The 27,309-nt window shown below is 45.5% G+C and overlaps 1 protein-coding gene and 1 long non-coding RNA gene across 3 annotated transcripts; one reads left to right on the forward strand and one right to left on the reverse strand.

Moving 5' to 3' along the window:
* Positions 1-1,920: 1,920 nt before the first annotated feature.
* On the reverse strand, positions 1,921-5,308 carry Fos (Fos proto-oncogene, AP-1 transcription factor subunit). Its single transcript, XM_003472432.5, has 4 exons — positions 4,995-5,308; positions 3,979-4,230; positions 3,489-3,596; positions 1,921-3,367 (listed from the first exon to the last, which is right to left on the reverse strand). Exons 1-4 carry the CDS (start codon positions 5,133-5,135, stop codon positions 2,726-2,728), a joined length of 1,143 nt encoding a protein of 380 aa, XP_003472480.1. The 5' UTR covers positions 5,136-5,308; the 3' UTR covers positions 1,921-2,725.
* A 420-nt stretch (positions 5,309-5,728) lies between these two features.
* On the forward strand, positions 5,729-25,881 carry LOC106028172 (uncharacterized). 2 transcript variants are annotated; one of them, XR_010044932.1, is made up of 4 exons: positions 5,729-5,872; positions 14,401-14,460; positions 16,115-16,276; positions 23,723-25,881. It is a non-coding gene; the product is annotated as an uncharacterized LOC106028172 (long non-coding RNA). The 2 variants fall into 2 exon arrangements; XR_001201783.3 differs by lacking the exons at positions 14,401-14,460; positions 16,115-16,276.
* Positions 25,882-27,309: the final 1,428 nt, after the last annotated feature.

Genomic DNA, 27,309 nt, shown 5'->3' on the forward strand with positions numbered 1-27,309 from the left:
AAGGTAAAGGTGTGGTGTCCCCCTGTAGTCAGCATGGCACTGTCAGGAGCTGTCAATGAGCTCCCCTAGAGGAGATCAAAGTTCAGCAGGAGGGCCCCGGAAGTCTCCTTCCTCAGGTTATTGCTTTCACTTTACAGGAGCCAGCTGGATTTCTAACAAGCTATTTCACATCTGGTTGTTAGTTATAATAATTCTGTATTGAATTTAAGTCATATCTAAAGGACCTAAGCTATTTGCCCTTTGGACAGCAATGAGCCTAAGGTTACTCTCATTATTGCAAGACAAGCAAAAATAGTATGTAAGGGGTGTGTGATAGAGGAGTGCTCTAAAGAGCTGTAAGTAATTTGCTGCCAGTGTCCTTTATTGTGTAAGGAACAAGGAGGACATAGGTGAGAACCTCAAGCTTAATGGAACTGGCATTTTAAACTCAAACTTTTAACTTGAACAACTGTGACAGCCCCTTACCACCCAGTGATTTTCATTACCACCATAGCATTAGAAGACTGGCCCTGGGACTTTCCTTCTATCCAGCTTGTACAGGAGCAGTCTCTGGCTCGCACTCTGTGCTGATGTGACATTTGAAAGCTGGGAGAAAGGCAGAGTCTCTTTTTGGTTTGGGTCAGGTGTTTCCACGTAAGTGTCACATTGCCAAAGATTATCCAGACAAAGGTCATGTTCTTCTTTAAGATGATAACGTTTTCTAAGTCAAAGCTTATGCAGAGTCATGTTGACTTCTCATTGAGCCATAAGTAACTTTTTATTTACAGAAGGACTAGTCATTATTCGAACTGTTTGAGATCTCTTGGATTCTCAGAGCCAGTCTCTTCCTCCTCTACTATCAACCGAATGAAGGCATCTGGTGTTGGAGCAACTTCAGAAATGACAATGCACTTTCTGCTAAGGAACAAGACAATGGTCCTCTTTCCTTTTGAGAATTAAATAGGCCAACTAAACGTATATGTTAGAGTTAAGCATCCAAGTTTGTTTTTTTTTTTTTAAACAAGCAAAAACGTTTTTTAACCCAAGTATTAAGACGTATTCAGCATAATGGGTAAAATAAAGAGTGAGAAATAAAGATCATAATCCCCACACCAGCCATTCTTCCCTTGGCTCATCTTTTAGATAGGAATAACTGTTCCCATGATTTTGTGGAAACAAAAAGTTAAAATGGAGCTGGGGATGTAGTATAATGACGAAGCACTTGAGGACTTAGCATTACTTGAGGACCTAGATTCCATGCTCAGCACCCCAAAAGAACAAAAAAAGTTAAATACATTGTGCAAGCCTCAGCTCTGTTTACCCAAAGGACTGCTTTCAAATCAAAACATCTGAATTAGCCTGGTGTGGTAGCACAGGCCTGTGAGGCTAAGGCAGGAGGGTCAGGCAAGATTGAGGCCAGCATGGGCTACGTAAGTGAGTTTAAGGCCAGCTGCAAGTACATTGTAGGAGCTTGACTCAAAATAAATAAAATAAAAATCTGAAATTAAGATTGGCACAATTGGGGGCTGGGGATTTAGCTCAGCGGCATGAGTGCCTGCCTTGCAAGCAGGCAGTCGTGAGTTCGATCCCCAGTACCGGTAAAAACAAAAAAACAAACAAACAAAAAAAAGATTGGCACAATTAGGCTTAAATATTCCCCTAGCTACAAAAAAAAGCAGAAAGTTGTGCCCCCCACAAGTTACTACACAGTAGGTTCCTGCCTCTTGAACCATTAAGTAGAGAATTTTAGCCATGCAACATGAAGACATGCATTTTAAAAAATATTCCCAATTCAGCTCTCAAGTTTCATTTTCCTCTTTGATAAGGGATCAGACAGAGGGTGTGTCCCCCTCCAGGAGCTACCCTGCTTGACAAACTGGTCTTCAATGATACCTTTCAGAACCTAACAAAACTCCCAGAATGAAAAAAGCACAAAGTTGGTTGCATTCAACTTAAATGCTTTTATTGACAATATCTTGGAACAATAAGCAAACAATGCTTAAATTTTTCATTCAAATTCACTTTCCACATGTCAAAAGACCTCAAGGTAGAAAAAAATAAAATAAAAATATAAATATCTGAGAATCCATCTTAATAAATAAATTAAAAACACAATAAAACGTTTTCATGGAAAACTGTTAATGTCAGAACATTCAGACCACCTCAACAATGCATGATCAGTAACATTACAATGAACATTGATGTTGAAGAAAAACTACAGTACATGGATATAGCTATTTATTTCTATCTACTAGAAAATAAAGTCATATCTTTTTCTTAGTTAAATATTGGTCGTTTCTAATCAGAACACACTATTGCCAGGAACACAGTAGTTATTGTTAAAATCAGCTGCACTAGATACAATTTGAAAATATCCAGCACCAGGTTAATTCCAATAATGAACCCAATAGATTAGTTAATGCTATGAGAAGACTAAGGAGAAAGAGAAAGAGACACAGACCCAGGCCTGGCTCAACATGCTACTAACTACCAGCTCTCAGATGTGTCACTGGGAACAATACACACTCCATGCGTTTTGCTACATCTCCGGAAGAGGTAAGGACTTGAGTCCACTTGTGGATGCTTGCAAGTCCTTGAGGCCCATAGCCTGGTGTGTTTCACGCACAGATAAGGTCTTCCCTAGGTCTACAGGAACCCTCGAGGGAAGACGTGTTTCTCCTCTCTGAAATGCACCAACTTGGGCAGTGGCACTTGACGTGCCGGCTGCCTCCCCTTCCCTGCCCGCTCACAGGGCCAGCAGCGTGGGTGAGCTCAGTGAGTCAGAGGAAGGCTCATTGCTGCTGCTACCCTTGCGGTGGGCAGCTGCACAGCTGGGAAAGGAGTCAGCCTCCGGGTAGGTGAAGACAAAGGAAGACGTGTAAGTAGTGCAGCTGGGAGTACAAGTGACCACTGGGGTGCAAAGGGGCTCCAGCTCTGTGGCCATGGGCCCCATCCCCAGAGAGCCACTGTGCAGAGGCTCCCAGTCTGCTGCATAGAATGAACTAGACAGGTCCATGTCTGGTACGGAGCGGGCGGTCTCGGAGCCACTGGGCCTGGATGATGCGGGGAACATGAAGTCATCAAAGGGCTCTGCCTTCAGCTCCATACTGCTGATGCTCTTAACCGGCTCCACCGATGGCTTGGGCTCAGGGTCATTGAGGAGGGGCAAGGTGAAGGCCTCCTCAGACTCTGGGGTGGTGGCCTCCTGCAGGCTGCCACTCAAATCCAGGGATGCCACAGACATCTCTTCTGGAAAGCCCAGGTCGTCAGGAATCTTGCAGGCAGGTCGGTGGGCTGCCAGAATGAACTCTAGCTTTTCCTTCTCCTTCAGCAAGTTGGCAATCTCAGTCTGCAAAGCAGACTTCTCATCTTCAAGTTGGTCTGTCTCCTATACACAGAGAGGTAAAAGCAAGCATGAGACACAGTTGTGCACAGGGTCCTGCTCCTGTATGCCCAGTCTTCAACTCTCCCTCTAAGTTTTACAAATCACGACCCATGGCTCTACCTACCGCTTGGAGTGTATCAGTCAGCTCCCTCCTCCGGTTTCGGCACTTGGCTGCAGCCATCTTATTCCTTTCCCTCCGGATTCTCCTTTTCTCTTCTTCTTCAGGAGATAACTAAAAACGATAACAGAAAAGCCCAACATTCAGTAACAGCGTCTGCCATTCACTTATCCCTAATGAAACTAGCTCCTGCAGCTTCACCTCTCTGTGAAGCCCTTTCTAACCTGCAGCTGCAGGCTGGGTGTGACTTGCATTAAAAGTAAGATTCTCCGCCAGGGAACAAAGACAAGCCCAGGCTAAAATATGAGGTAGGAAACTATCAGAGAAGAAACAACTAGGGTACTTCTTGAGGGGCGACTATCAGAGTCGGACTTGGGCTGGAAAAGCCTTGGAGCCGGCATTCGCACCAGGAAGTGCAGTCAGTTCCATCCGGCTTCACCTCTCTAACTGGGCTCCAGTCTCTGCGCCCCACCCCCACTGCAGAAGGGCGCCTCACCTGTTCCACCTTGCCCCTCCTGCCGATGCTCTGCGCTCGGCCTCCATTCATGGTCTTCACCACTCCGGCCCTGGAGTAAGCCCCAGCAGGGGGCGTGGGGACCCCGTAAGGGTGGGAGGCTCTGGTCTGCGACGGGGCCACGGAGGACACTAGGGCAGGCTGCACCAGCCACTGCAGGTCCGGGCTGGTTGAAATAGCAGTCACCGTGGGGATGAAGTTGGCACTGGAGACAGCAAGATCCGTACAGAAGTCCTAAAAGGAAACAGAAGGGGAAAGCTGACGTGAGCAGGCAGGTTCGAGACACAGGTGGAGCGATCGGAGTTGGTGCCGCATGCAGCAGAGAGCGAAAGGGAGAGAAACAGTCTTGTTGCGGACTCCTCTTCTAAGCCTTCCATCCGGAATGAAAGCCCTCCCGCTTTGCCCCCAAGATATCCGCAGCGCAGCGCCTTTCCCTTCCATCCTGCTGCTGCCTTCCCGTTATCCCTTCAGCATCACTCGCTAGAAAGGAGGTTTGTTATAAATATCCCTGACGTCTGAGCTGACGCAGGCGCCGCTCCGGAGTCTCCAGAATGAACTCGCTTTTTATCAATGAAACTGCCTTACACACCACCCGCTGCACCCTCCTCCCTGCGCCTTCCTCTGGACTGACTGCAGGCTGCCCGGGGAGGGGAGATCCTCCCCGGAGGAGCCAGGTTCTAGCTAGCGAGTCTCTGCTTGGGACACGTTTGTCCCAGCTAATGTCAGAAACAAGTCCTGGAGCGCGGTGCGGGAGTGGGGTGGGGGAGGCGACTCAGGATGAACCTGTCGCGGGAAGGAAGCTAAGTCTTACTATGACAAGCGTGCGTGCGCTCCGAACAAGTCCCAGGCTCCCAACCTCGAGCTGCTCGGGCCTCGGAAGCCTCCCTCCCGGGCAAAAGGGAGACTCTGACTGGTGTCCCTGAGCGTCCCGCTCCGGAGTCTCCAATCCCCGGCGACCCCGGCATCCCGGCCCCGCAGCGGCACGAAGCCAACCTTACCTGCGCATTGACGGGAGAGCCCATGCTGGAGAAGGAGTCGGCCGGTGAATGGTAGTAGGAGAGACTGTCCCCCGCCGGGGAGGCGCTGCTGCAGCGGGAGGACGCAGCCTCGTAGTCAGTGTTGAAGCCCGAGAACATCATAGTAGCGGTGAGTGAAAGCTGAGCGAGGGGCCGAGGGGTAGAGACAGGTGGGAGCTGCGAAGCAGAGCTGGGTGGGAGCACGGTCGCTGCTCGTCCGCTGCACCGCTGCCGCCTGCTCTATCTCGGTTTCTCGCCTGCTCTTTGCAGATGCGGTTGGAGTACTAGGCGCCGCAGCTACCGCTTTTATAACAGCATTTTATGAATGAGACAATACGTCACTGGGCGCAACCACTGTAGCAGGAGGGGGAACGCGCGCGCACCGGGATGTCCCTGTGGCCGCCTCACCACCTCTGCCACACTCACAGGGCCCTGCCTGTCTTGCTGTGTGCCCTTGCCCTATGAATGCTTTATAATAGGGGTCTCAGGAGTCTCTTGGGCCTCTCCTTACGTGGGACTTCGAGAAGACTCCCCCTACGACTACAGCGAACCGCGGTGGAAACCTGCTGACGCAGATGTCCTAATATGGACATCCTGTGTAAAAGGGGGGAGGGATTGACGGGAACCGCTCGCGGGCTGCAGCCAACACAGAGGGTGCAACGCGGGGGGTGCGGGGGGGGGAGGCGGAGGCCGAGGCTGGGGGAGGGGATGCGGGATCAGCGGAGAAGGCGAGCGAACATTTGCACCTGGTTCAATGCAGACCCTTGTTCCCCGGGTCGGAAAGGATGGAGCGAGGGTCGCCTCTTTATCGTTGTCCAGAATCAGAGGACAGTTCTGAGGCTCAGGAACAGGAGAAACAGGTACAGGGCCCGGAGGGCTTGAAGCCTCTGCTCTTGAACAAATGCGCCTTTACCTACATACCCCCTAATTCAATGCACTATGTGGGATCCGACCCTCAGCCCCCTTGCCTCGAACTCGGGGGTTCAAGCGATACTAGGACAGCGTTTGGAAGAGAATGTGGAGGATCTAAAATAAGAATACGATAACCTACTTTATCTACGATGCTGGGTTCATTCATTCATCCATTCGTTTTTGTTTTTAAGGAAGACCGTGTACTTATTTTGTTCCTTGGCCATATGTAAGTTTATTAATGTTACTGTCAAATCGAAGACAAGAGCTGATAAACATTGAGCAAGACCTCCATGCAAGGATATCTCAGAGGTCTTTTGCCTTGTACGCGAGCTGGGGCCAGAAGGTTGCGTTGTGTGGGTGGAGTGGGGGGTGTCATTACATGGTGGGGTGAGCTTCTGGGGATAACGCAAGTCTGCACTGGGGAGACGCGGGGGGTGGGTGGGTGGAGCGGCTGGTTCAATCCCGCCAGGAAGCTGCGCTTACAGGCAGCCCGTAGCGGGTGATTTTCCAGCTCGGACTTGGAAGGGGGAGGACCTGGGGGACTGGAAGCTTCGTGCCTAGCAGCGGCCAGGCGGCAGACCTCTACTGCTGGGGCCCCAGGAACAGTCTGCGTGCCGAAAAATGAGGTTTTGGGAAGACAAGGTGCCCTAGAATGCGCCATCCCACCAGACGCCCCCAGCCTCCTGATCCGCTGCAAAGGACAGCCGAGGTCACCCTGCCCTGGCTGGGCCGCAGAGCGCCGGCCACCCCTGGGGCAAGAATCTGCAAGTTCCCACTAAACCCCTGTGTCCCCTCCCCCACTCTTTGGGCCCTGGGGTCAGAAACCGAGGTGGGCACCCAGACAGAGTGAGGTAGGAACAGGCGAGGGGACTGATAGTTAAAGGCAAGGGGGAGCAGAACCGCGAACCTGCTTCCCGCCGCCGCACCCGGGAGCCAGGCGATCCTGCTATAGATAGTAACAGGGAAGCGGCTGTTTACAGCAACACAGCGCCGCCAGGGCCGTCTCCAGGCGACGCCGAGCGACCGGGCGCGCCGTCGGCCCTGCAAAGTCGCCCGCCCTCACGGCTCCCCCGTGGCCTGGGCCTTCTAGGCTGCGGCTGCGCCAGCCACCTGACATCGCTCTACGGTCCCCGGCTGAGCGCGGCTCGCGCGGGGCTGTGCGCTAACCTTCATTCTTCGAGATCCGACCCGGCGAGAGACAGGAGGGCCGGGAGGCGGGGATTCGTGGAACTGGGCCACTTGCTATTTTTGTATTCCCTGTCACAAGCAGAGGTGAAAACAGAATTTCATCATTGTATGTCATTGGTTTATGTTAGTGGGAATTTAAGCGCTCTCTCTCTCTCTCTCTCTCTCTCTCTCTCTCTCTCTCTGTCTCATAAGGGAGGAAAGGAAAAACACACATATAAACAGTCTTCTTGGAGTTACTCTGAATCCTTGAGCAATTCTGTGGCCTTCAGGTCTATCATCTGTCAGGCTATTCCACTGTCCTTGATTTTTGGAGAGAGAGAGAGAGAGAGAGAGAGAGAAGGAGGAGAAGGAGGAGGAAAGAGAGAGAGGAAAGAGGTTATGAAGACAAATCCATTTCTCCTCTTATTAGCTCTGACAAAGTAGGTCAAGCTTTGAATTCCTGGGCCTACTGTTGCCTTCCACTCACAACTGGGTCTCAGAGCCACTTAAGAGGAAACCTAGAATGATTTATTTCTCCTTCAAGTCTGAAGCATCTCAGGCCAACACCTAAAAGATGTGTCAAGATTTTATATCCAGGATTTATCTCATGTATTGCTTATCCTGCCTTTGCCAATAAAGAAAAGGAACAGGGTCTTTGGGTGACCCTGACTCTTCCAAGATGGTTTAACTCTTTCCTGCCTGGCATCATTATGACCAGAAAGCTAAGATTTAACAGAGCTGTCCTCTAAAAAGGACAGACCACATTCATTCTTTCTTTTGTTTATTTAACAAAGAACTATGAACTCCAGCAGGCCCAACACCTGGCTGGAAGCTGATGCTTGCTATATGGAACAGAGTGGAACTGTCCCTACCCTCATAGAGATTCCAGCCTCATGGGGAAGGTGGATGGGTCAGTTGAGGGTTACAGGACAGCAGTAGGAGGTTTGGCAGAGGTACGAACAGGAAGCTACAGAACACAAAGAAGGTTTGGAGAAAAATCCCAGAAGTGACTGCAATCAGATATGGGGCCTGGATTATCTGTCTTCTGGGTAAGGAAATGTGCAGATTGCAGAAAGACAGTACCATCAAGGGAGCAAGCACTCAGCCAGGAGCTGTGAGATTGCATGGTGCAATCTATCTCAGAGTCCCTCTCCTGTCCCACTAGCACCCATACCTCTAATGTTGCCAGACGCCTCAGTCCGCTCATGATATGTGTTTCAGGACTGCAAAACCACTTGTTCAAATGTGGACCAGCAGTGGGTTCAATTCCTAGCTTATCAAAAAATAAATAAGTAATTAAAATAAAATGGAAAAGGTGGAGTGTTTGCCCAATATGGGGAAGGGGCCAGTTTGACCTCAAGCACTCCTCCCCAAATAATAATAATAGTAAAAAAACAAAGAAATGAAGTTGGTCCAGCAATCCCATTCCTGGGTATAAACCCAAAGGGCATTTCCTTTGAAACACAGTGCTTAAGGAACCTGTAAACTCCCATGTTCATAGAAGCATTATTCACAATAGCCAAGATTTGGAAATAACCTAAGTATTCATCAACAGACAGTAGATTTGGAAAATGTGGTAAATATATACACCAAGGAAAACTATTCAGCTTAAAAAAAAAACAGGGCCAGATGTGGTGGTGCATTTGGGAGGCTGACGTTTGGAGCCAGTTTGGGCCACATAGTGAGTTTGAGGACACCCTGATCTACATAGTAAGACCCTATCTCAGCAAAAAAGAAATTCTCTCATTTGCAACAACATGGATGAAACAAAAGGACATTATGTTAAGTGAAATAATCTAAATACAGATAAATACCAAATGACCTTATATGTGGAATCTAAAAAATGTGAGACTCAGATGTAGTGAGTCAAAAAGTGGTCACCAGAGTGTAGGGGAAAAGGGTAATTAGGCAGGGGAAGGGGCTAGTCCACAGATCCAAAGCTACAATTAGGAGAAATAAGTATGAGCATTCTATTGTACTAAGGTGACTATAGTTAATAATAATATATATTTCAGACTAGCTAAAAGAAGATTAAATGTTTTCACTGCAAAGAAATTATAAATATTTGCAGTAGAGATGCTAATTATTCTGATTTAATTTTTCCACAATGTATACATGTATCAAAATATTTGGCACCCCATGAATATATACAATGGGGTTTTTTTTAGAAATTAAAAATAAAGCATTTATGCTGGGGATTTAGCTCAGCTGCATAAGCAGCTGCCTGGCAAATGTGAGGTCTGGAGTTCGATTCCCAGTACCAATAAATAAATAAAAATCAAGCATTTCAGAGCCAGAGATACAGCTCAGCTTCCTGTCTGTCAGATGCAAGGTGATGAGTTCAATTCCTAGTACCAAGCAAAAAGAAAAAAAAAAAAAGCATTTTTTTAGCAGGAGTGGCGATGCACACCTATGGTCCCAGCATTCGGAAGGCTGAGGCAGAAAGATTATAATGAGTTAGAGACCAGTCTGGGCTACAAAGTGAGCTCAAAACCAGCCTGAACTGCACAGGCTGTTTGGAGAGCTTGTCTCCAAAAGACAAAAAAAAAAAAGCATTTTTTTAAAAAAACAGAGCAAACACAACATAGCATAAACATAAAGGCAAATCAGATCTCATGTGCAATTATCTTTGCAATATGTAAAGGTCAGAGTGACTTTGAGACAGGTGTGTGCATGCCTCTGTGACCAAGGTGCCTCCACCCAGCAGGGCAGGGATCCCATCCTCTGGACAAGCCTGAGCACGTAACGCCAGGTAATGTGTGATTAGCTATGCGCTGAGTTCTTCCAATCTGGGGATCCAAAAGTGAAAAAGAGTATGAAAATCTCACACCTGGCTTTAACTCAAACTAAAAACATATTCATTTGTCCTCAACTGATTTTCCTTATCACAAATTTTTCCTATTTTTGCACTTGAGATTGGACCCACATTAAGCTGCTCCATAAGTTTTCAAGTTGGATATACTTTGTTAGCCTGGTGTTATTGCAACATTAAGTGAAAGGTTGCTGTGTTGCCTACGTAAATGCTGCCGCATACAGCATATGCCCAGCACGCAGAAGTAGCTGTTTAGTTGGGGAAGTGTGGTCAAGTGGTAAAGAGCTGTGGGTAGAGCACGAGACCAGAAGTCAGGAAGATGCGCACGCCAAAATCAGTTCCTTCGGGGACTAGGGGAAGTCACTCCTTAGACTTGCCTGACAACTTTCGGCCTGTGTCACCTACTGATATTTGCTTGGCTTCTAGCACAGGGCTGGCATGTAGTAAATGGACAGATGAGTGACTGAATGAATGAGTGAACAAATGCCCTCATCTAGGCAAGGAGGACATAGGTCAGTGATGGCAAACCTATGGCACCCATGGTGCAGCTGGTCATATGCTATCACTGAAAGCTCTGTAAACAGTTTGCCATCCCTGTTGTAGGTGATTGTCCTTAATGGCTACTTAGAAAGAAAACAGACAGTGCTCTTTAAATCTTTGGAAAGACTGATAGGCTGAGTCACCTATTCTTGGGTATGAATAGGCAAAAATTGGGAAAGAGGAGAAAGATGTTAAGGCTATTTTCAACTGGCTCAGACTGCATGTAACCTTCCAGTGGTTCGAGATGACAGATCAAACTCAGCCTTGTTTGCCCCACAGAAAAAAACAGCCAGTGTCCATACATAAATACCACATTGTCTGCAGTGACAATGGTCGTGTTAACAGCACCCTTTACTTTATTCATTTTGAAATGCCTGCACCCAACAAAAAAGAGAAGCTTTCCACAATTCCTGCAGGACTCACACACACGTGAGCCCAACATGGAGCCTTAGAGGTCAGGGTTACTCATCCTAGGCCTCAGACTGTGAGCCAAAATATCGCCCCTATTTAGAAGAGCGGAGGCACAGAATTGCTGCCACCAACATCCCACACGAAAACGCCGCCACAACTAATTAGTGTTAGTGATTTATCCTCTTTGGGAAAAATTCTGTTTCCATTCTGAACAACTCTTGGCTTTCTGACAGCAAATGATGATTCAGTGGGATCCCCGTCCTGCTGCTAATGCGAACATTTAAACAAAGCTCTGTGTGGTCCGTGGGACACACTCCATCTGGAGCTAGGGAAACTGGGACCAACTCTGGCACCGAGATTGACGCGCTTGAGCCCAAGCTAGCAACATCTTTTCCTGCCGCCACCGTGCTCATGTCTGTCTGCTGTGCTGAATCTTGCTGCAGAAACAAGAGCCCACTGTCAGCAGTCACACAAGTCTTCTCTAGGCTATCAGGTCCACTGACGTCCTCGGCTGACCTTCTGTGCCTCTGGTGGACTTAGCTGCTGGAATTCCTTAGGAACCAAGCCCACCTACGTCACTAAACCTATAGGTCCATAACACACCCAAAGAAACTGCAGACTCATTATCCAATGAGAAACTCTTATGCTCAGCATGGGCAGGGCTCAGGACTGGCACAAAACATGCTAGGAGTGTTGCAACATCTCCTCCACCACTTTACTTACTCAATAAGGCAAATCTTTTAAAGAGACACTGATCATTGTAATGCCAAAAGGGTCCCCATGGCCTGAAGCTGAGAAATCCTGACCAGTATATAGAAAGTCAGAGTTAGGCTGCCTTCTGGTATAGAGATCACAGTTTCATCCTTAGATGCGATAAGTTTTTAGTTCAGTATTGGATTGTGTTATATAAGAAAACTTGTAGCTGGATACAGTGGTGCATGCCTGGAGCCTCAGCTACTAGGGAGGTGAGGCAGAAGGATCCTAAGTTTGAAGCCAGACTGAATTGGCAAGATCCTTTCTCAAAATAAAACAAAAAGGTCTGGGAATATAAGCCAGAGGTAGAATACTTGCCTAGCACACACAAGGCCCTGGATTGAATCAGCACAGAAAGAACAAAGAAGGGGAAAAGAAGGAAGGAAGGAAGAAAGGAAGGGAGAGAGAAGAAAAAAGAAAGAAAAGTTTAGCTCCAACTCCCAGGTCTGATTTCCTCCCCTGAAAGACGAGATCACTGGTGAAATTCCTCGCATAACTCTACTAAGAATTTCACCTTCAAAACCTGACGCACCCTGGATTGCTGGATTGCGAGGCAATCAGTTAAGACAAGCAAGATCACATACTAAGAGAATGTACCCCCACCTAGAAGGACTGAATGTAATCACAACCCTGAACAGACTGTTGACCCTCCAACCGACTTCTGGAATAACATTTAGGAAACAAAAAAACTGTACTCCCTTGGGGGGCTCCAGGTCGGTGGCATCCCACCCCCCAGCCCCCGCCTGGTCTTCCAGTGTCCTCTTGAGCCACTTTCCCTCACTTCAGCCTGGCCACACTGGCCTTTCTCTTCCTCAAATGTGCCACGGTGGTTTCTCCACTGGGCGGTCATACTGGCCCTCTTCTCCCCAGATGGTGACACCGAGTCTCTTCCTCATACTAGCATCGGCTCAGATTTCACCTTCTCAGGAAACCTGCCTGCCCCTCTTGTCCAGTCCAGCGTGCACTCCTCCTCCTTGGCCTTCAGTCACTTGCTGTCCTATTGCCTGGTTTTCTTTCCTACTGAGCACTGAGCACTCTGACATCCTGTTGGTGTGTGTATTTTTTCATTGCCTATCTTCCTCCACCAGGTCATGAAGTTCCCCAAGAGCAGGAACTTGTCTGCCCTATTTAGTAGGTGTCCTCTGTGCTGACAGCAGTAAGCACTGCAGAACGGATGGATGGGAAACAGAGGGCTCAGGAGTTGACCTTGTGAATGGGAAGGCAGCGTGGGTCACCTTTTTCAGATGAAGGGCTTTACTGGGTGACTTTTTTTTTTTGGTCTTTTTGAGACAGAGTCTCTCTATGCAGTTCAGGCTGGCCTTAAGCTCACTTTGTAACCCAGGCTGGTCTCGAACTCTCAATGACCCCCCTGCCTCATGCACCACTACACCAGGCTAATGGGTAAATTTTTTTTTTTTTTCCTTTTTATCGGTACCAGGGATCGAACTCACTACTGCCTGCTTGCAAGGTAGGCGCTTATGCCGCTGAGCTAAATCCCCAGCCCCAATGGGTAAATTTTTTACCTGTGGCCTCATCAAGTGAAAAGGACCAAAATCCTGGTCATTACTTTCATTATCTGGCATAATTTAGCTGCTTATCAACACCCATCTTGAGAACTGCACAGACCTATGATACCTGCTTTCTAGATATTTCCAGCTCCTGTCATACAGAAGGGTATGAGGTACTTTAGTCTTAAATGCACAGCTACCCTGGCCAGAAATGTTGTCAGTGAGACCTTGCAAGACCTAGATTCGATCACCAACACTGGAGAGAGAGACAAAAAGATAGAGAGAGAGAGAGGAGAGAGAGAGAGACAGAAAGATAATCAGAGAGAGAGAGACAGAGACAGAGCATGAGAGAGAGAGAGAGAGAGTGAGAAAGAGGCAGATTACTTTTTTTGTTTTTAATTTTTCCTGAGTGAATTATACCCTAGATCCTTTTCTACAAATTCAACCTAATGCAACAAGTTACATTTTAGAAAATATTTTAAAAAAGAAAAAAAAAAAAAAAAGAAAATATTTTGGCCATCAGAAAATATTTTAAACCATCAATTTAAAAGCATTTGCCCCAAAAGAATAATAAAATTCTATGACCCCGGCACTAAAATGATTTTAGTAATCTTCCAAGTAATTTAAAGTAAAAAAGAATATCAAATACAGAATTTTTACTTTTTAAAAACACCTCATGCTGGGTGTGGTGGCACACTTCTGTAATCCAGATACCGGCAACAGGGTTACAGCTTGGGCAACTTAGCAAGAACCTGTTTCAAAAAAAGAAAAAAAAGACCAGAACACAGCTTAGTGGTAGAGCGCTTACCTAGCATGTGTGAGGACCTGGGTTCAATCCCCAGTAATGCAAAATGAAATAAACAAACAAAAAAACCCTACCTTATGAGTGCACTGATATTGTCCCAGTATGAAAGTTCCCCAAGGGAAGGAGGCCTTGTGTTCCACAGGGTTCTCCTGTCTCTTTCTTGGACGTGCCCTCTCCTCTTGCCGTAGCACTCACACTGCTGGACTTCTTGAGCAATGGCTGGAGCTAGGTCTATATTTGTTGTTTGAATTGCACAAAACAGAGGAACTCATGTATCACAGCCCACAGGATCACCTGAGGCCTGGGTGCAGTGCCTCCATCACAGCGCCGATCTGGGCTGAGCTGATCCAGAGATGAAACAGTAAACAATCACTGCACAGACACCCCCCCCACACACACACACTGGTTAGCGTGAGTGTGTGGCATGACCCCCCAGGACCATTCCTCTGAATTGCTTAGCAGACTGTATTTTCTCTCCAGTTTCAGATCAGGTGGTGTGGAGTAAATCACATGGGTCACCTGCTCAAAAGACATCTGCAGGTAAAGATCTGTTCTCACCTGGACTCTGCTCTGTGTGAGGGAAACCTCACAGCAAGGGAGGAACTGGGAGCTCATTTATTTCTAGTACTTCAGCATCCATGTCAAGCTCCTGGGCCTTGGTCCAGGTAGTACATGTGTGAGCTTAGAACTTGGAAAGAGGACTGGGGATTTAGCTCAGTGGCATAAGTGCATGTCTGGCAAGCACAAGGTTGTGAGTTCAATTCCCAGTACAAAAAAACAAAACAAAACAAAACCTTGGAAAAGAAGAAAGCAAGGCTGGGGAAATGGGGTGCAGCTTGGTGGTCTCCAGCTCACACCCTACTGGGGGACCCACCAGCACAGTGCCAAGCCACGGAAAGCAGTCCACATCTTTCTAACCCACTTCTGGCTCACATGGTAAAATGATCAAGTTTCACACAAAGTGGTTTTAGATTGTATGTTTAGGTAAGATCAGCCCTGAGGTGTTTTTATATCACACATCTAGTTGGAGATTAGTTTAATTGTGTTCTTATCTCTTGCTTTCTATTTTTCCTTTGGCTTCAAAATTCCCTCCAGGGTAGAAAGGGGTTACACATGCCTCAAAACATTATTTCCTTGTATAAGAGCCAGGGAAAAAAAATTACCTATAGGTACTGGTGCAGGACCTCTGCAAGGGTAATACTTTCTTATTTCAATATTTTTTCTTTTCAAATTGTATAGTGTCAAGTATCCTATTTGGGCATCTGTGCGTGCTTGTGTGCATGTGTGTGCATATGTGTGTGGATTGAACTTAGGGCCTTCCACACTGAGCTACATCCCCAGACCTTTTAAAATATTTTTTTGAGAAAGAGTCTTGCTAAGTCATCAAGTTTCCCATTCTGGGCTCAAATTCGTAATCCTCCCAGAGTGCTGGCATACCACATCCAGCAAGTATTCTGTTATTTATTTGGCATTCAATACATTTATTGAGCACCTACCATGTGGAAATTACTGGAATTAATTGTAAATAGGCTAATTTCCTACAAGATGAAGCTTACAGTTTAGTCACAAATCAAAATGTCAGATAAAAGTAAATGCTGGTCTAGTAATTAAAATAAAAGGTTGTGTTGTGAGCAACTCTGTTGTTAATTTGGACTGGGTGGAAGGAGGTGACATTTGCCGTGAGAATGAGTGAGAAGAAAGAAGTAACCATGGAAGAAGGAGCAGAGCATTCTGGGCAGAGGAAAGCTTCCAGGTGAAAGGTTACATATGGACAAATGCTGTTCCACCTCTCCCTACCTCTTCTACAGCGATCCTTGTAAGGGACACCTCCACCCCTACAGTCCGACTTACCAACAACCCCTCACACACACACTTAGACTTTAAATATCAACTTGGGTCATTGCTATCAAATTTGGAAATTTCCCAGCTCTTCACAGCTCAGTTTCTTCCCTTGCTGTCTCTCTACACTCCAAACAGGACATCTACAGTCATACTCATTGTCACGTGAGCACAGCCCCTCAAAATCCCTCTTATAGATGGCTCTACAGTAACATGATAGCTGGAGAGAGCTTTCTTTCATCAGAGCTGACAGAGTCGTAAATGAAAACAGTCAAAAACAATAAACCACCTCAACTCGGGCTTTAAAGACTTCAGAGTGCTCCTCCCCGTCCTTTTTTTTTTTTTTTTTTTACAGGAATTTGAAGACAGGAACAAGCGTTCTGTTTTGCCCTTGGAGAGCTGCTGACAACAAACAGAGTGGAGCTGAGAATCAGTGCCATAAAACAGTAGGATGCTAAACAAACCACACTTTCTCACCCCGGGCCCACTCCCTGGATTCTGCTGCTTCTTAGACAAGGTTCAAGCAAGTCCATGGGGAATGTTTGGGGAGTAAATTCTAAACATTTGTTTCTTGACTTAGTTAGAGTTTTTTGTTTTGTTTTGTTGTTTGTTGTGGTACTAGGTATCAGACCCAGAGGCAATTTACCACTGAGCTAAATGCCCAGAATATTTTTTTTTTTTAGCGCTGGGGGTTGAACCTAGGGCCTTGCACATGCTAGGCAAGTGCTCCACCACTAAGCTACATCCCCAGCACTGTAGCACTTTTTTTTTTTAAAGAACAGAATATATTTATTGAGAGAAAGAAAGCTCCTGTCTGAGAGACAAAGAGATCTCAAGTAGATTGCCCCCCGCCCCAACACTTTCTATTTCTGTTTTGAGAGAAGTTTTCAATAAGTTGTCCAATCTGGGCTTAAAATTGTGAGCCTCCTGCCTCAGCCTCCCGAGAAGCTGGGATCACAGACATTTGCCACCACACTCGGTCACTTCTTTGTTATTTTGATTGTACTGGAGACCACTCCACAAGCCACTATCAGTATCCACTCATATGTAGGTTCTGTAAATATTATGTCTGCACTGGACTATGTGAACTATTCAATAGCTGCAATATGAACGAGGCTATGAAAAATTGCCAATGGGATGACATAAGAAGAGCTTACCACTGAATCCAGAGAAAATTTTAGTAGCAAGGAGAAGGTGGGCTAACGAGTGATGTGTGTGCTGGGTTCTGGAAGAGGGTAGCTCTACCCTGGAGAGATGAATTTTCAGCCCACGCTTGATTATTTAAATCCAGCAGCAAATGTATGCTGACACCTTCCCTCGGGCGTGTAGGGTGACTTTCATTACAGCAAGGACAAGAAGTCGGTGTTGAGTTCCCAGAGAGGTCATTCCCAGCATAGTTAGTACTAATTGTTTCAGTCCATGGAGACCAAGGGAAGCTGCCTGCAGTGACTGTCAGCTGTCAAGGATTCCCAGGAAAGGGACAAACAATAGGCAAACTAATGCTGCCTTGCATTCCAGAGCAGCAAACTTCAGATGCAGGGATCATCCCCAACCTTTGTCAGTGCCAGCCTGGAGCACACTTGTGAAAGGCGTTGTGACATAGAATTAATGACCTAGCATAATGTGACATAGCACAGTGCGTGTGCTCTCTGCCCCCACCACCCACTCTAATCCAGTCATCCTACGCTGTCCAGACCTCAATTCAAATCCTCAGTATCGTGCTGTACTTCCTCCAAGCCCCCAGGCTTTAATTTTTCATTATTATCACCTAATTTGGAATAATTCATGTTCATTTGTAAAACAATTGAGCTCATATCTACAAGATAAATTCCACAAACATATGAGCCTTTTTACAGTACCTTCAAGCACTTGGAAAAGGCCAGGTCCTAGAAGCTATTAGGTTGTTTTGTTTTGTTTTGTTTTGTTTTGTTTTGTTTTGATTTGTCTTGTTTTGTCTTTTGAAACAAGGTCTTATTATGCAGTTCAGGTTGGGCCTTGAGCTCACTTTGTAGCTCAGGCTGGTCTCAAACTCACAATGATCCTCCTGCCTCAGCCTCTCAAGTGCTGGGATTAAGGCACATGCCACCACGTCCAGCTACCTGTGAACTGCTAAATGACTTTGATTAGTGTCTACTCCCTCATGCCAGGAAGGTGGACTCTGCCTTATTTAATCTGACTTTCTAGACCCTAATATAATATCGACACATAATAGCTGCTCAAAAATACTTTTTGAATGAATCCAAATAGTAATAGCTAATATTTATTGTCTGCACAGGAATTATGCTAAGTACTTCACAAAGAACATGTTATTTAATATGCTTCACAATTCAATGATGAGACATTATTAGACCATTTTGGTTGGATAAGCTCAATACTTTTTAAAAAAAAATAATGATCGTGTTTTCTAATCCACAGTGGATAACTGGGCTAAATATTCTCCCCAGCGTAGATGTTCTCAGTAGACTTAAGTGAATTCATTTCCTTAGTGCTTACTAGAGAATGACTGATAAGAGAAAAACCAAGTCTCATGGGCCTTAATTATGGTTCTGGTTCTGTTGCTTGCAATTAAATTATAGGCTCCGCTTCTAGATACATTAGGCCTGAGGGGGACATATATATCCCACTGGATTTGTATGCAACCCCACAACATGTAAACAAATGCTCCTACATGTAAAATAAATGTTCCCACTGCTAAGCTAGACTCAGGAAAAAAGTATGGGCTGAATCTTGCTCAAGATGCTGGTTATACTGGCTCTGCAAGTATCTCCTGCACCTGCCCGTGACAGTAGTTGGAAGGCAAGCTTGTTCCCTCCTCTGGGAACTGTGCCAGTCTCTACCATTTGGCTCCATCTGCTCTGGCTAAACCAGACATGGGGCAATCAATAATTCCACCTCCCCACGTAGACCCAAGGTGCAGATGGGTGGGATATGGTCCAAGCAAAGATCAATCAACTAAGAAAGCTATTTGCCCCAGAGTGGAAGTAATTCTAAGAGAATTTCCAACTGGGAAATTGAACAATTTCTGAGTTAAACTTTTCCTGTCTGTTTGCTCTCTGTGCTGTTCACCACTGTCAGCACTATGACATCAATATTTAAAAAGAAATAGAACTGTCAAAGGAAGGTAGGAAAAATAAAAACAAAACAGAGTTTTTATAAGGCTACCTATATTTGATTTTAAAGGGCTATCCTCTACTCTCAGATTATGTCCTTCTGAGTTTTGCAGTGTTAAAATGTCTCCTCCTGATGAGAAGTGGTTACTGCTATTTGGTAAAATTAAAATCAGTAGTTTACACCCCAAATTAAAAAAAAAAAAAACTTTGTCCTGATAATCCAAAAGCATGAGAACCCCTGGATTACTGTGCTGTATTGTTTGGGGAGGTTTTGAGGAAGACTGGTGAGAAGAGAGTCTCCCCTGGATATTTCTGAGTGGACGGACCAGGCTGCCCGCGGGCTCGGGCATCCTCCCTCAGCAGCTGGCACAGCTCTGAAGGCTGGCTTTACAATGGAACCTCTGGGCTTCCAGCACGCTGTCTGTCAGACCTGCCTTAGAGCCATGGCACCTGTGTCACCATCTTCTCACGTGCTGGGGAGGATCCTGTCAGGCAGCCGAATTTACGTGGAACTTCAGAGGCTTCCGGATCACAAGAGAATATTTATTTATTTGCTTGTTTACAGACAGGGTTTCACTATTTGCGAATTTTTATATTAAAACCAAAACCTGAAGGGAGTGTCGAACCCTTAGCCCAAAAGAAACTATTATTGAGAGTGGAACTTTAGGGACAGGTTTGGGGACAAGGAGGAGCATCTCAGCTCAGAGAAGAGTTTCATCCAGGCTGGCTCTGCATTCCGCTTGTTTAATTCACTCTGATCGTACTCCATTTTCAGGTCTCCTCATCTTGGAATCTTAAACTTGAAAATTTCTTCTGCTTTATGGTGTCCCAAGCCTCCCACAAATGTTACGTACATAGTATGACTGTCATAATAATCCTGGCAAGTAGGGCAGGAAGTAATGTGGCCATTTTTATATCTGAGGAGAGCCAGATGTGAGGAGCATGCGTTTAAGAGCTTCATTTCATTATGGCTGGGATGTGGAAGGGGTATGGGGTATACGTGGGATTGGATAGGCCTCATACATCCTGGCCTGTACCAGGACCTCTTTGCTATGGCACTAAGATGGAGAGCTACAGGTGGGAGATATTAATAAGAATCAAACACTTAGGTCAGACATGCTGGCGTACCCCTATAATCTCAGCACTCCGGGAGGCTGAGGCAGGAGGTTTCCCAGGAGTTCAAGGGCAGCTTGAGCTGTATCTTGAGAGCCTGTCTCAAAAAACCAAAAAGAATCAAAATATTTGTATAGTAGGTAGCATTCCCAACTAATAATCACTGTGCCATTAAAGTCCTCTCGAGTCAAAGCAGATGTAGGATCAATGAATTCTACAGACTCCATTTTACTAATGGGGAAATAGGCTTGAGAGATTGTCTTTGTGGTTTAAAAAGTCAGCAACATAACAAGATATTCCTGTCCTTATGTTGAATTTGGTCTGCAAAACAAAGTGGCTCAGCCAAAACACAGGAGAGAGAGGGAGGGAGGGAGGGAGAGAGAGAGAGAGAGGACATATAAAACAAACTGCTCCCTGTGATGCCATTAAACTACATTCCAGCCAGGGATTTAGCTCAGTGGCACAAGTGTCTGCCTGGCAAGCGCAAGGTCATGAGTTCGATCCCTGGTACCAAATAAATAAATAAATAAACTACAATCCATTTGTAGGTAAATGGACGAAACTGGAGATCATGTTCATGCTCAAAACAGTTTGAACTCATACACATGAACCCTAGCATAAGAAACAGAAGGAGTTAGTTGGATCCAAAAGAAAAATAGTTATTGTAAGAGTGACAGGAGAGGATACACCTGGGAGGAAAGGTGAAAACTACCGTTAATTTCTTATTGTCTTCTCTTGAAATCTTGTTGTTTTCACAATTGTATTAGGTTTGTCTTTGTTTCGTCTTATTTTGTTAGATTTTACTCTATTACATTGTAGGGGCAGCTATTTTGAAGATAATGGGATATATTATGGTAACGATGGTTTGGTATTATATTGTTTTGAAGTCTTATAATGCTTTCATTCATTTGTTTACTTGGTCTTCTGTTTTGATGTTATTATGTGTGATAGTATGAACAGCTATTTTGAAGAAAACAAGACATTATGGCAGCCATTGCTAATTTCCTATCATCTTGCTTTGAAGTCCTATCATGCTTTTGTTCTTTTGTTTTGATTGGTTCTATTCTGTTGTGGTTTATTTGATTTTATTATTTGTGATGGTATAGACAACTTTTTGAGGAAAAAGATATTCTAGCAGCCACTATTCATTTCCCGTTATCTGGTTTTGAAGTCCTGTAATGCTTTCATTCTTTTTAATGGTTTTATAATATTTTGTTATGTTTGATATTATTGTATGTGACGGTATGGTCAACTATTTTGAAGAAAACAAGAGACATTATGGTAGCCACTGTTGATGTCTTGTTGTCTTGTTGTGAAGTCCTATGTTGCTTGTATTGTTCTGTTCTGATTTGCTTTGTTCTGTTTTATTTTCTTTAAAATAAAAAGAAATGGGCTGTGGATTTAGCTCAGTGGCATAAGTGCCTGCCTGGCAAGCGCAAGGTCATGAGTTCCATCCCCAGCACAAATAATAATAATAATAATAAATAATAATAATAATAATAAAATAAAAAACTACAATCCATTTGGTATTTCTTGGAAATTTTCTCTTAGTCACACACCATAGGGTAAAAACATTTGTTTTGGAAACAGGGTTTCATTATGTAGTGCAGGCTGGCCTTGAAGTAGATTATGTAGCCTTAGCCTGGTCTCAGATTCACAGCAATCCTCCTGCCTCAGCCTCCCTAGTGCTGGGATTATAGGCATATGCTACCACATCCAGCTTTGTTTGGGTTTAACAAAAAGACAAAACTAAAACATAGAACCTTGGAGTTCATAATCAATGCCCTGGGCTAGGATCATAAATCTGGTTTGTTAGAATCAAATCTAGGTGCTTACAGAGTCTGTTACTTTCTACCTTCTTTTCCTTTTCCTCATCCACACTGAGAAAATGCTCTCAGTCACCTCCTCAAGCTTTCACATCCTCCTTAATGCACAGTGTAAATATGTCCTCTTTACTCCTTTTTTGTTGTAACTCAAATATATTGGCTCTCAGAGACCACGACACTCTGTATTTCTGGAAACCATAAAAGAGATAATAGAATTAGAAAGAAACATTTGATGGTCTAAAAAACAATCTTGTACCAGACTTTCAAATATTCCCTGGCAGTGTCAAGACAGGAGGGAGTCTTGCCTGGCACTTTAATATATTGACTGGGTAAACAGTAAGCACTTGCAGTTCCGGACTTAATCAGAATGAAGTTCATTATGATAAAGAGTTGTGCCCTTTGGTCTGTTTGCATTAAGCAAGCTCCCAATTTCATTTAATTTCACTCACATCTCTGCAGAAAATTATAGGCTGTAAGGGTGGCCAAGAGATGAGAGAGCAGGGGGAATTAGCAAGAATATTCAACCAGAGCAGATAAAGGGGAAAGAGAACAGATACCTATCCTTATCAATCCCAATCTGGGAGAGTAATTTTACTTTCTTATTTTAACTTGAGGTTCTCTCTCTCTCTCTCTCTCTCTCTCTCTCTCTCTCTGTTTTTAAAAGACATGTTATCGGGTCATCTAAACCTTTTATGAAATGTTTCAGACTTGTATGTGCATGAGCTGGTGGAGATTTATTACATTTGACACTATAACTAAAGATGTTAAGGCCTTCTTTTAAGCAGAACTCTGTTGAAACCCCTGAGGCTAGATCCCTATCTCTTGCCAGATGTTTACTTGGTTTCACTCAGGGGAGTCCAGGGTAAGGTTACAACTGTGTCTGGAGCTGAGGATGTGTGCTCAGTAGCAGAGCACTTGCCTAACATGCACCAAGCCCTGGGTTCAATCCCCAGCATATCAAGAAAAAAGACAAAAGACAGGAAGAAAATTGTTTCTGGAGACAGTGTTTATCCCTTGGAATGTTTCACTCTATCAGTATGTTAGTGTTAAGAGGTTCACATTGTAATCCCAGCTGCTCTCAAAGCTGAGGTAGGAGACACACGGGTCATGGGTTTGAGGCCTGGCTTTAAAAAAAAAAGGAAAGAAGGAAAGGGAGAAGGTGGGGGAGGGGAGAACAATTTCATCTGTAAAATAGGATCTGTTCTGTGAACCTCTGAGTGAGAGCAGCTGAAGGGGGAGCAAATCTGTCATATAAATACGTAATAACACGCTGTTCATCAGTCCTCCGTTTTTGAAGAAATCAAACGACTTAAAAGGGACAAAGAAAAGAATAAAATTTAATAAGTTAATAACTAGAAGTACCTTTGTTTTTTTGAGACAGCGTCTCACTGTGTAGTTCAGATTGGCCTTGAACTCATAATGTAGCCCAGGCTAACCTCAGACTCTCGGGGATCCTCCTGCTTCAGCCTCTCAAATGCTAAGACGACAGGCATGGCCCATCAGGCCCTGCCAGGAATCTTATGTATGTATTCAGGCTACAAGAAATCTGGAATTTTTGGGTGGGAATATGGATAAATGATGTCATTTGACAAAATTAGAACCAGACGGGAAAATGTAAGGGGAGAGGGCACTGATCCAGCCAGTAGGTTACGAAAAGCTCCAACTGCTCTTAAGAACATAAACAAATATTAACTATGAAGGCAAGAGTTTCTAGAATGTGGCACTTCTGTGGGGTTGTAACGTGTGTGTGTGTGTGTGTGTGTGTGTGTGTGTGTGTGAGTTATAATAGCAAATGTTGAGGCTGTGATAAAAGCACTGCACTCGAGACTCCCACAATATTGGCCACAGCGAAACTATGTCATCTGTTGAACTGTAATCAGAAGCAAACTGCACGTTGCCCACGTTTTCTCCTAGATTTCATCCTTGGCGACGGATCTAGACCTCAGCCTCCAAGATCAGTTAAAGAAATAAACAAGCCAGAGACAACAGCCAAAACAGCAACACAGAAACCAGGCACGGAGACGAAGCCACGCCTCTAAGGCATCGGGCCAATCAGAAGTCTGTTGCTGGGGCCCAGTGTTTGGCCGCCTGAAGTTCCCATGGAGACGGAAGAACGTTACACACTAAACACTCGCGACGTTGACGTCTATGCGTTATATCCTTGGAGACGACAGAGTAAACGTCATTCCCCTCGTCTCCCCGCCCTACCTAAACGCCAGCCGCTTAAGGAGCAACGCTGGCGTCGCCGTCACATGCTGCACGCGGGGCGGGAGGCCCAGTAGGCGGGGCCTGTTGCTATGACTGCAACTGCGGCTGTTGATATTTGGGGCTGCAATTAGAAAGTGCTGAGGCGGCAGTGGAGCCTGAAACGATTCAGGAACGGCGGCTCCCGCCCCCGGGCCGGAGAGGTTTCCCCAGCCCTTGGAAAGCCAGGACACCCCCTAGGCTGTCCCAGCACGCCTGAGCCTCGGTCCGGTGCCAAGATCTCTCTGTGCTCCTCGGGACTGCAGACTGAGAGCCAAACCTAGACCACTCCCTCCACCCTCAGTTGGCTGGCATGGTCAGGGTGACCTCCCTAACCGCGTCTCCTCTAGACAGACCACAGAACAACCACTGACCAAACTACCTTGCCCATGAGACGGAACGAAGCCCAGCTTAGAAAACTCCCTCTGTTAGAGTTAACCTCAGAATCGAGGAGAATCAGAATTTGGCCCTTTTTTTTTTTCTTTAAAAGCAACAGAACTTAAGACATTTTGTTCCTTAGAGTTTCCTGAAGGCTTGAGGGAGGGGTTCCTAACAACCTCACTCAAGAGCATTGCCTCTCAAAGGAAGGGAAAATTCAGAAATCCCGGAGGACTGTGATTCCCAAAAATGGGAAGGCCTGAAAAACCTAGGTCAATAGAAAGGCTGGTCTGCATATTGCTTAATTCCGCTTAGACTACACAAGCCAGCCCAGTTTGAGAAATCTCTGTGAGCCAGCCTCCTTTCTGTTCTCACAGCTTTGGAAACAGTTACAGTGAGACTGAAACAACAGCTTGTAAACAAAACTAGACCAAGGCGCAGAAAGGTAGAAAGAGTTGAAATGTCCACTTACAGGCTGTCACTCTGAATGAGTTTAAATGAGACACCATTGAGGGGCCCAGAGCTTTGAATTTTCTCCAGAAATCGCAGTCTGAATTTAAATCGTCTTGGAGGGGAAGGGCAGAGAGGATATTATTTGCTTGAATTAAAAAAAAAAAAAAACAGCCAGTGGGGCAAGTATCCATAGAATGTGTTTCAGAGGATGGAGACATAAAGGAATTCCTGAAAATGAATGGCATTTGGGGTCGGCGCCCTCCATTCCTCTACCAACACTTGTCCAACCCAATTTTCCATCTTGACAGACGCACCTCAGGTTCCTTGTTACACCCCAGTAGCCCTCGCTGAGCGCCCACCCATGCCCACACCGCAGCATCTGCCTGCAGAGTCTCCCCATTCCCATCCAGCGTTTCCCTGCTCCATCCTCTGACCCACCCATTACTCACTTCCCGGACTGCCTTCTCTAAACAGCTCTCCCTCTGCAGCTTCCCACTCCCTTCCCACTGCAGCCCAGGGACACTCCTCAATCCTTGCCCCATCTACTCATCCCTGTCATAAAGGTTTCCCAGTCTGTTCATTAGTAGAAGAGAGGAGGCTTTTGGAAATGCAGAGGGAGAACACTGAGTGGAACAAAGTCAAATGCAACACTTAAAATCCCCAACAGTAGTTGTGATACGTACCACATATCCAATCATAATGCAGATTCTGCATATTAGAGGACTATACAGAAAGCAATCATGTACTAATTCTACCATTTTCAGGAAACCAATAACAGTTGCTCCTTTTTTTTTTTTTTTTTTTTCTGTCAACTAATGGTCCAGCTGGAACTCTTTGAGAGTGTTGGCTACCACCTACGCTCCCAAAGTTCACCTGGCATATAATGCAGGGAGAAAATAAAACCTCAGTTCAGGTTAAGGGAAAAGCCTGCCTTGCGGGGTAGATTAGATTGTATCAGTTTTGGGCATGACAATAAATGGTTTATATTTTGTTTCAGATGTGATGTGTGATTTACCCCCAGGTACCAAAATAACCCAATTTAACATTTAAAAAGTAGAGCGTCAGTCCTTGTCTTCCAACTTTGAATCAGGGTTAAGTTACTGTGAGGCAGTTGCTTACTGTATGATTCTACTGCACCCAGGGTCTGAATTCTAGGTCTTCAAGCCTATCAGGCACTGCCAGAGTTTGGGGAAGGAAAACCTGAAGATTTGGAGAGTGCAACAGAGTGTGTTTCCTCATCTTAATTCTCTCAACAAACCTGAAAACAAGGTCCTCTGTTTCTTATCTTGACAACTGAAGAAACTGAGCCTCAATTAGTTAATGTGCCAGGGATGCAGAACAAAGCTAAGGCTTCCAATCCAGGTGCCCGCTCTTTCTTTCTTTCTTTCTTTCTTTCTTTCTTTCTTTCTTTCTGTTTCTCTTTTTGAGACAGAGTTTCACTATGCAGTTCAAAATGGTCTTAAATTCACTATGTAGCCCAGGCTGGTCTCTGACTGGCAGTGATCCTCCTGCCTTGGCCTCCCCAAGTTCTGGGAATACAGGCATGCACCTCCATACCTGGCCTAAGGTGACCATTTTTAAATCTTTTGCTTTTCCTATATATCCTCAATGCAGTGGAGTACACCCAAAGCCACAAGTTTTCCTTTCCACGAAAATTCTCTAGCGCTCTGTCTCTCTCTGTACTGGGAATTGAACTCAGGACCTTAAGCTTGCCAGGCAGGCGCTATACTACTGAGCTGTATCCCCGGGCCCCTTTCTCAAATGTACTAAAAAGAAAAGATGATAGATTGAAGATCTTTTGTGAGGTCTGCTGGAACGTCATAAAAAGCCACTTAACAGCGCAGTAAGAGCAGGGATCCATCCCTGCCTCCCAAGACTAACCTACATTTATTCATTGGCCCAAGATTCAAGCACACAGCAAGAGACAAGCCTCAGAGCACATGCAGCGGAAAAGTCTGGGCGGGTTGTGGGAGACTCTGACCTGCTTCTGGCTAGGGAGGGCTCTGAGTTCACAGGCTACCTGGAGAGCTCTTGCTTGATTTATCAGCAGCTGTCACTTAGGACCAGCCCCTCCTCCTCCCTCTCCCCATGCCTGACCCTGCGGGGAAGCACGTCCAGCACGAATTCTTCCCAACCTTGCATGCCTTTAGGATTTGAATGTGTTTGAAGAGTTCCCTCCTTGACAAGCTGCATTAGTCAAATGGAGTGGGTGGGAAGGGCATTTGCCGGTGATCCAGGACACAGAGGAAAGGAGGACCCTCCTCCCTTGCCACGTTGGCAAGCAGCTTCTGGAGCCGTCATGTGGGTGGCAATGAGTCTAGACAAGCCAGAGGGTTTCTTGCCGGACAGGAATGCCCATGGGCCACACCTTCCGCAGCCCTCAGAGTACCTCATCGTGTCTGGACCCGTGAGAGGGGTGGCAGTGC

This window comes from Cavia porcellus, unplaced genomic scaffold (assembly GCF_034190915.1).
Source record: "Cavia porcellus strain 051 isolate PalLab524CR breed Dunkin Hartley unplaced genomic scaffold, mCavPor4.1 scaffold_31, whole genome shotgun sequence".
In the NCBI taxonomy this organism is placed as follows: domain Eukaryota; kingdom Metazoa; phylum Chordata; class Mammalia; order Rodentia; family Caviidae; genus Cavia; species Cavia porcellus.

What these genes read in the sequence shown, in the direction of transcription:
- Fos (XM_003472432.5), bottom strand. Translation starts at nt 5,135, where the DNA reads ATGATGTTCTCGGGCTTCAACACTGACTACGAGGCTGCGTCCTCCCGC. An exon ending in GGAGGGGCAAGGTGGAACAG is followed by an intron (nt 3,597 to 3,978) that starts GTGAGGCGCCCT and finishes TATCGTTTTTAG; the next exon opens with TTATCTCCTGAAGAAGAAGA. An exon ending in TGACTGATACACTCCAAGCG is followed by an intron (nt 3,368 to 3,488) that starts GTAGGTAGAGCC and finishes CTCTGTGTATAG; the next exon opens with GAGACAGACCAACTTGAAGA.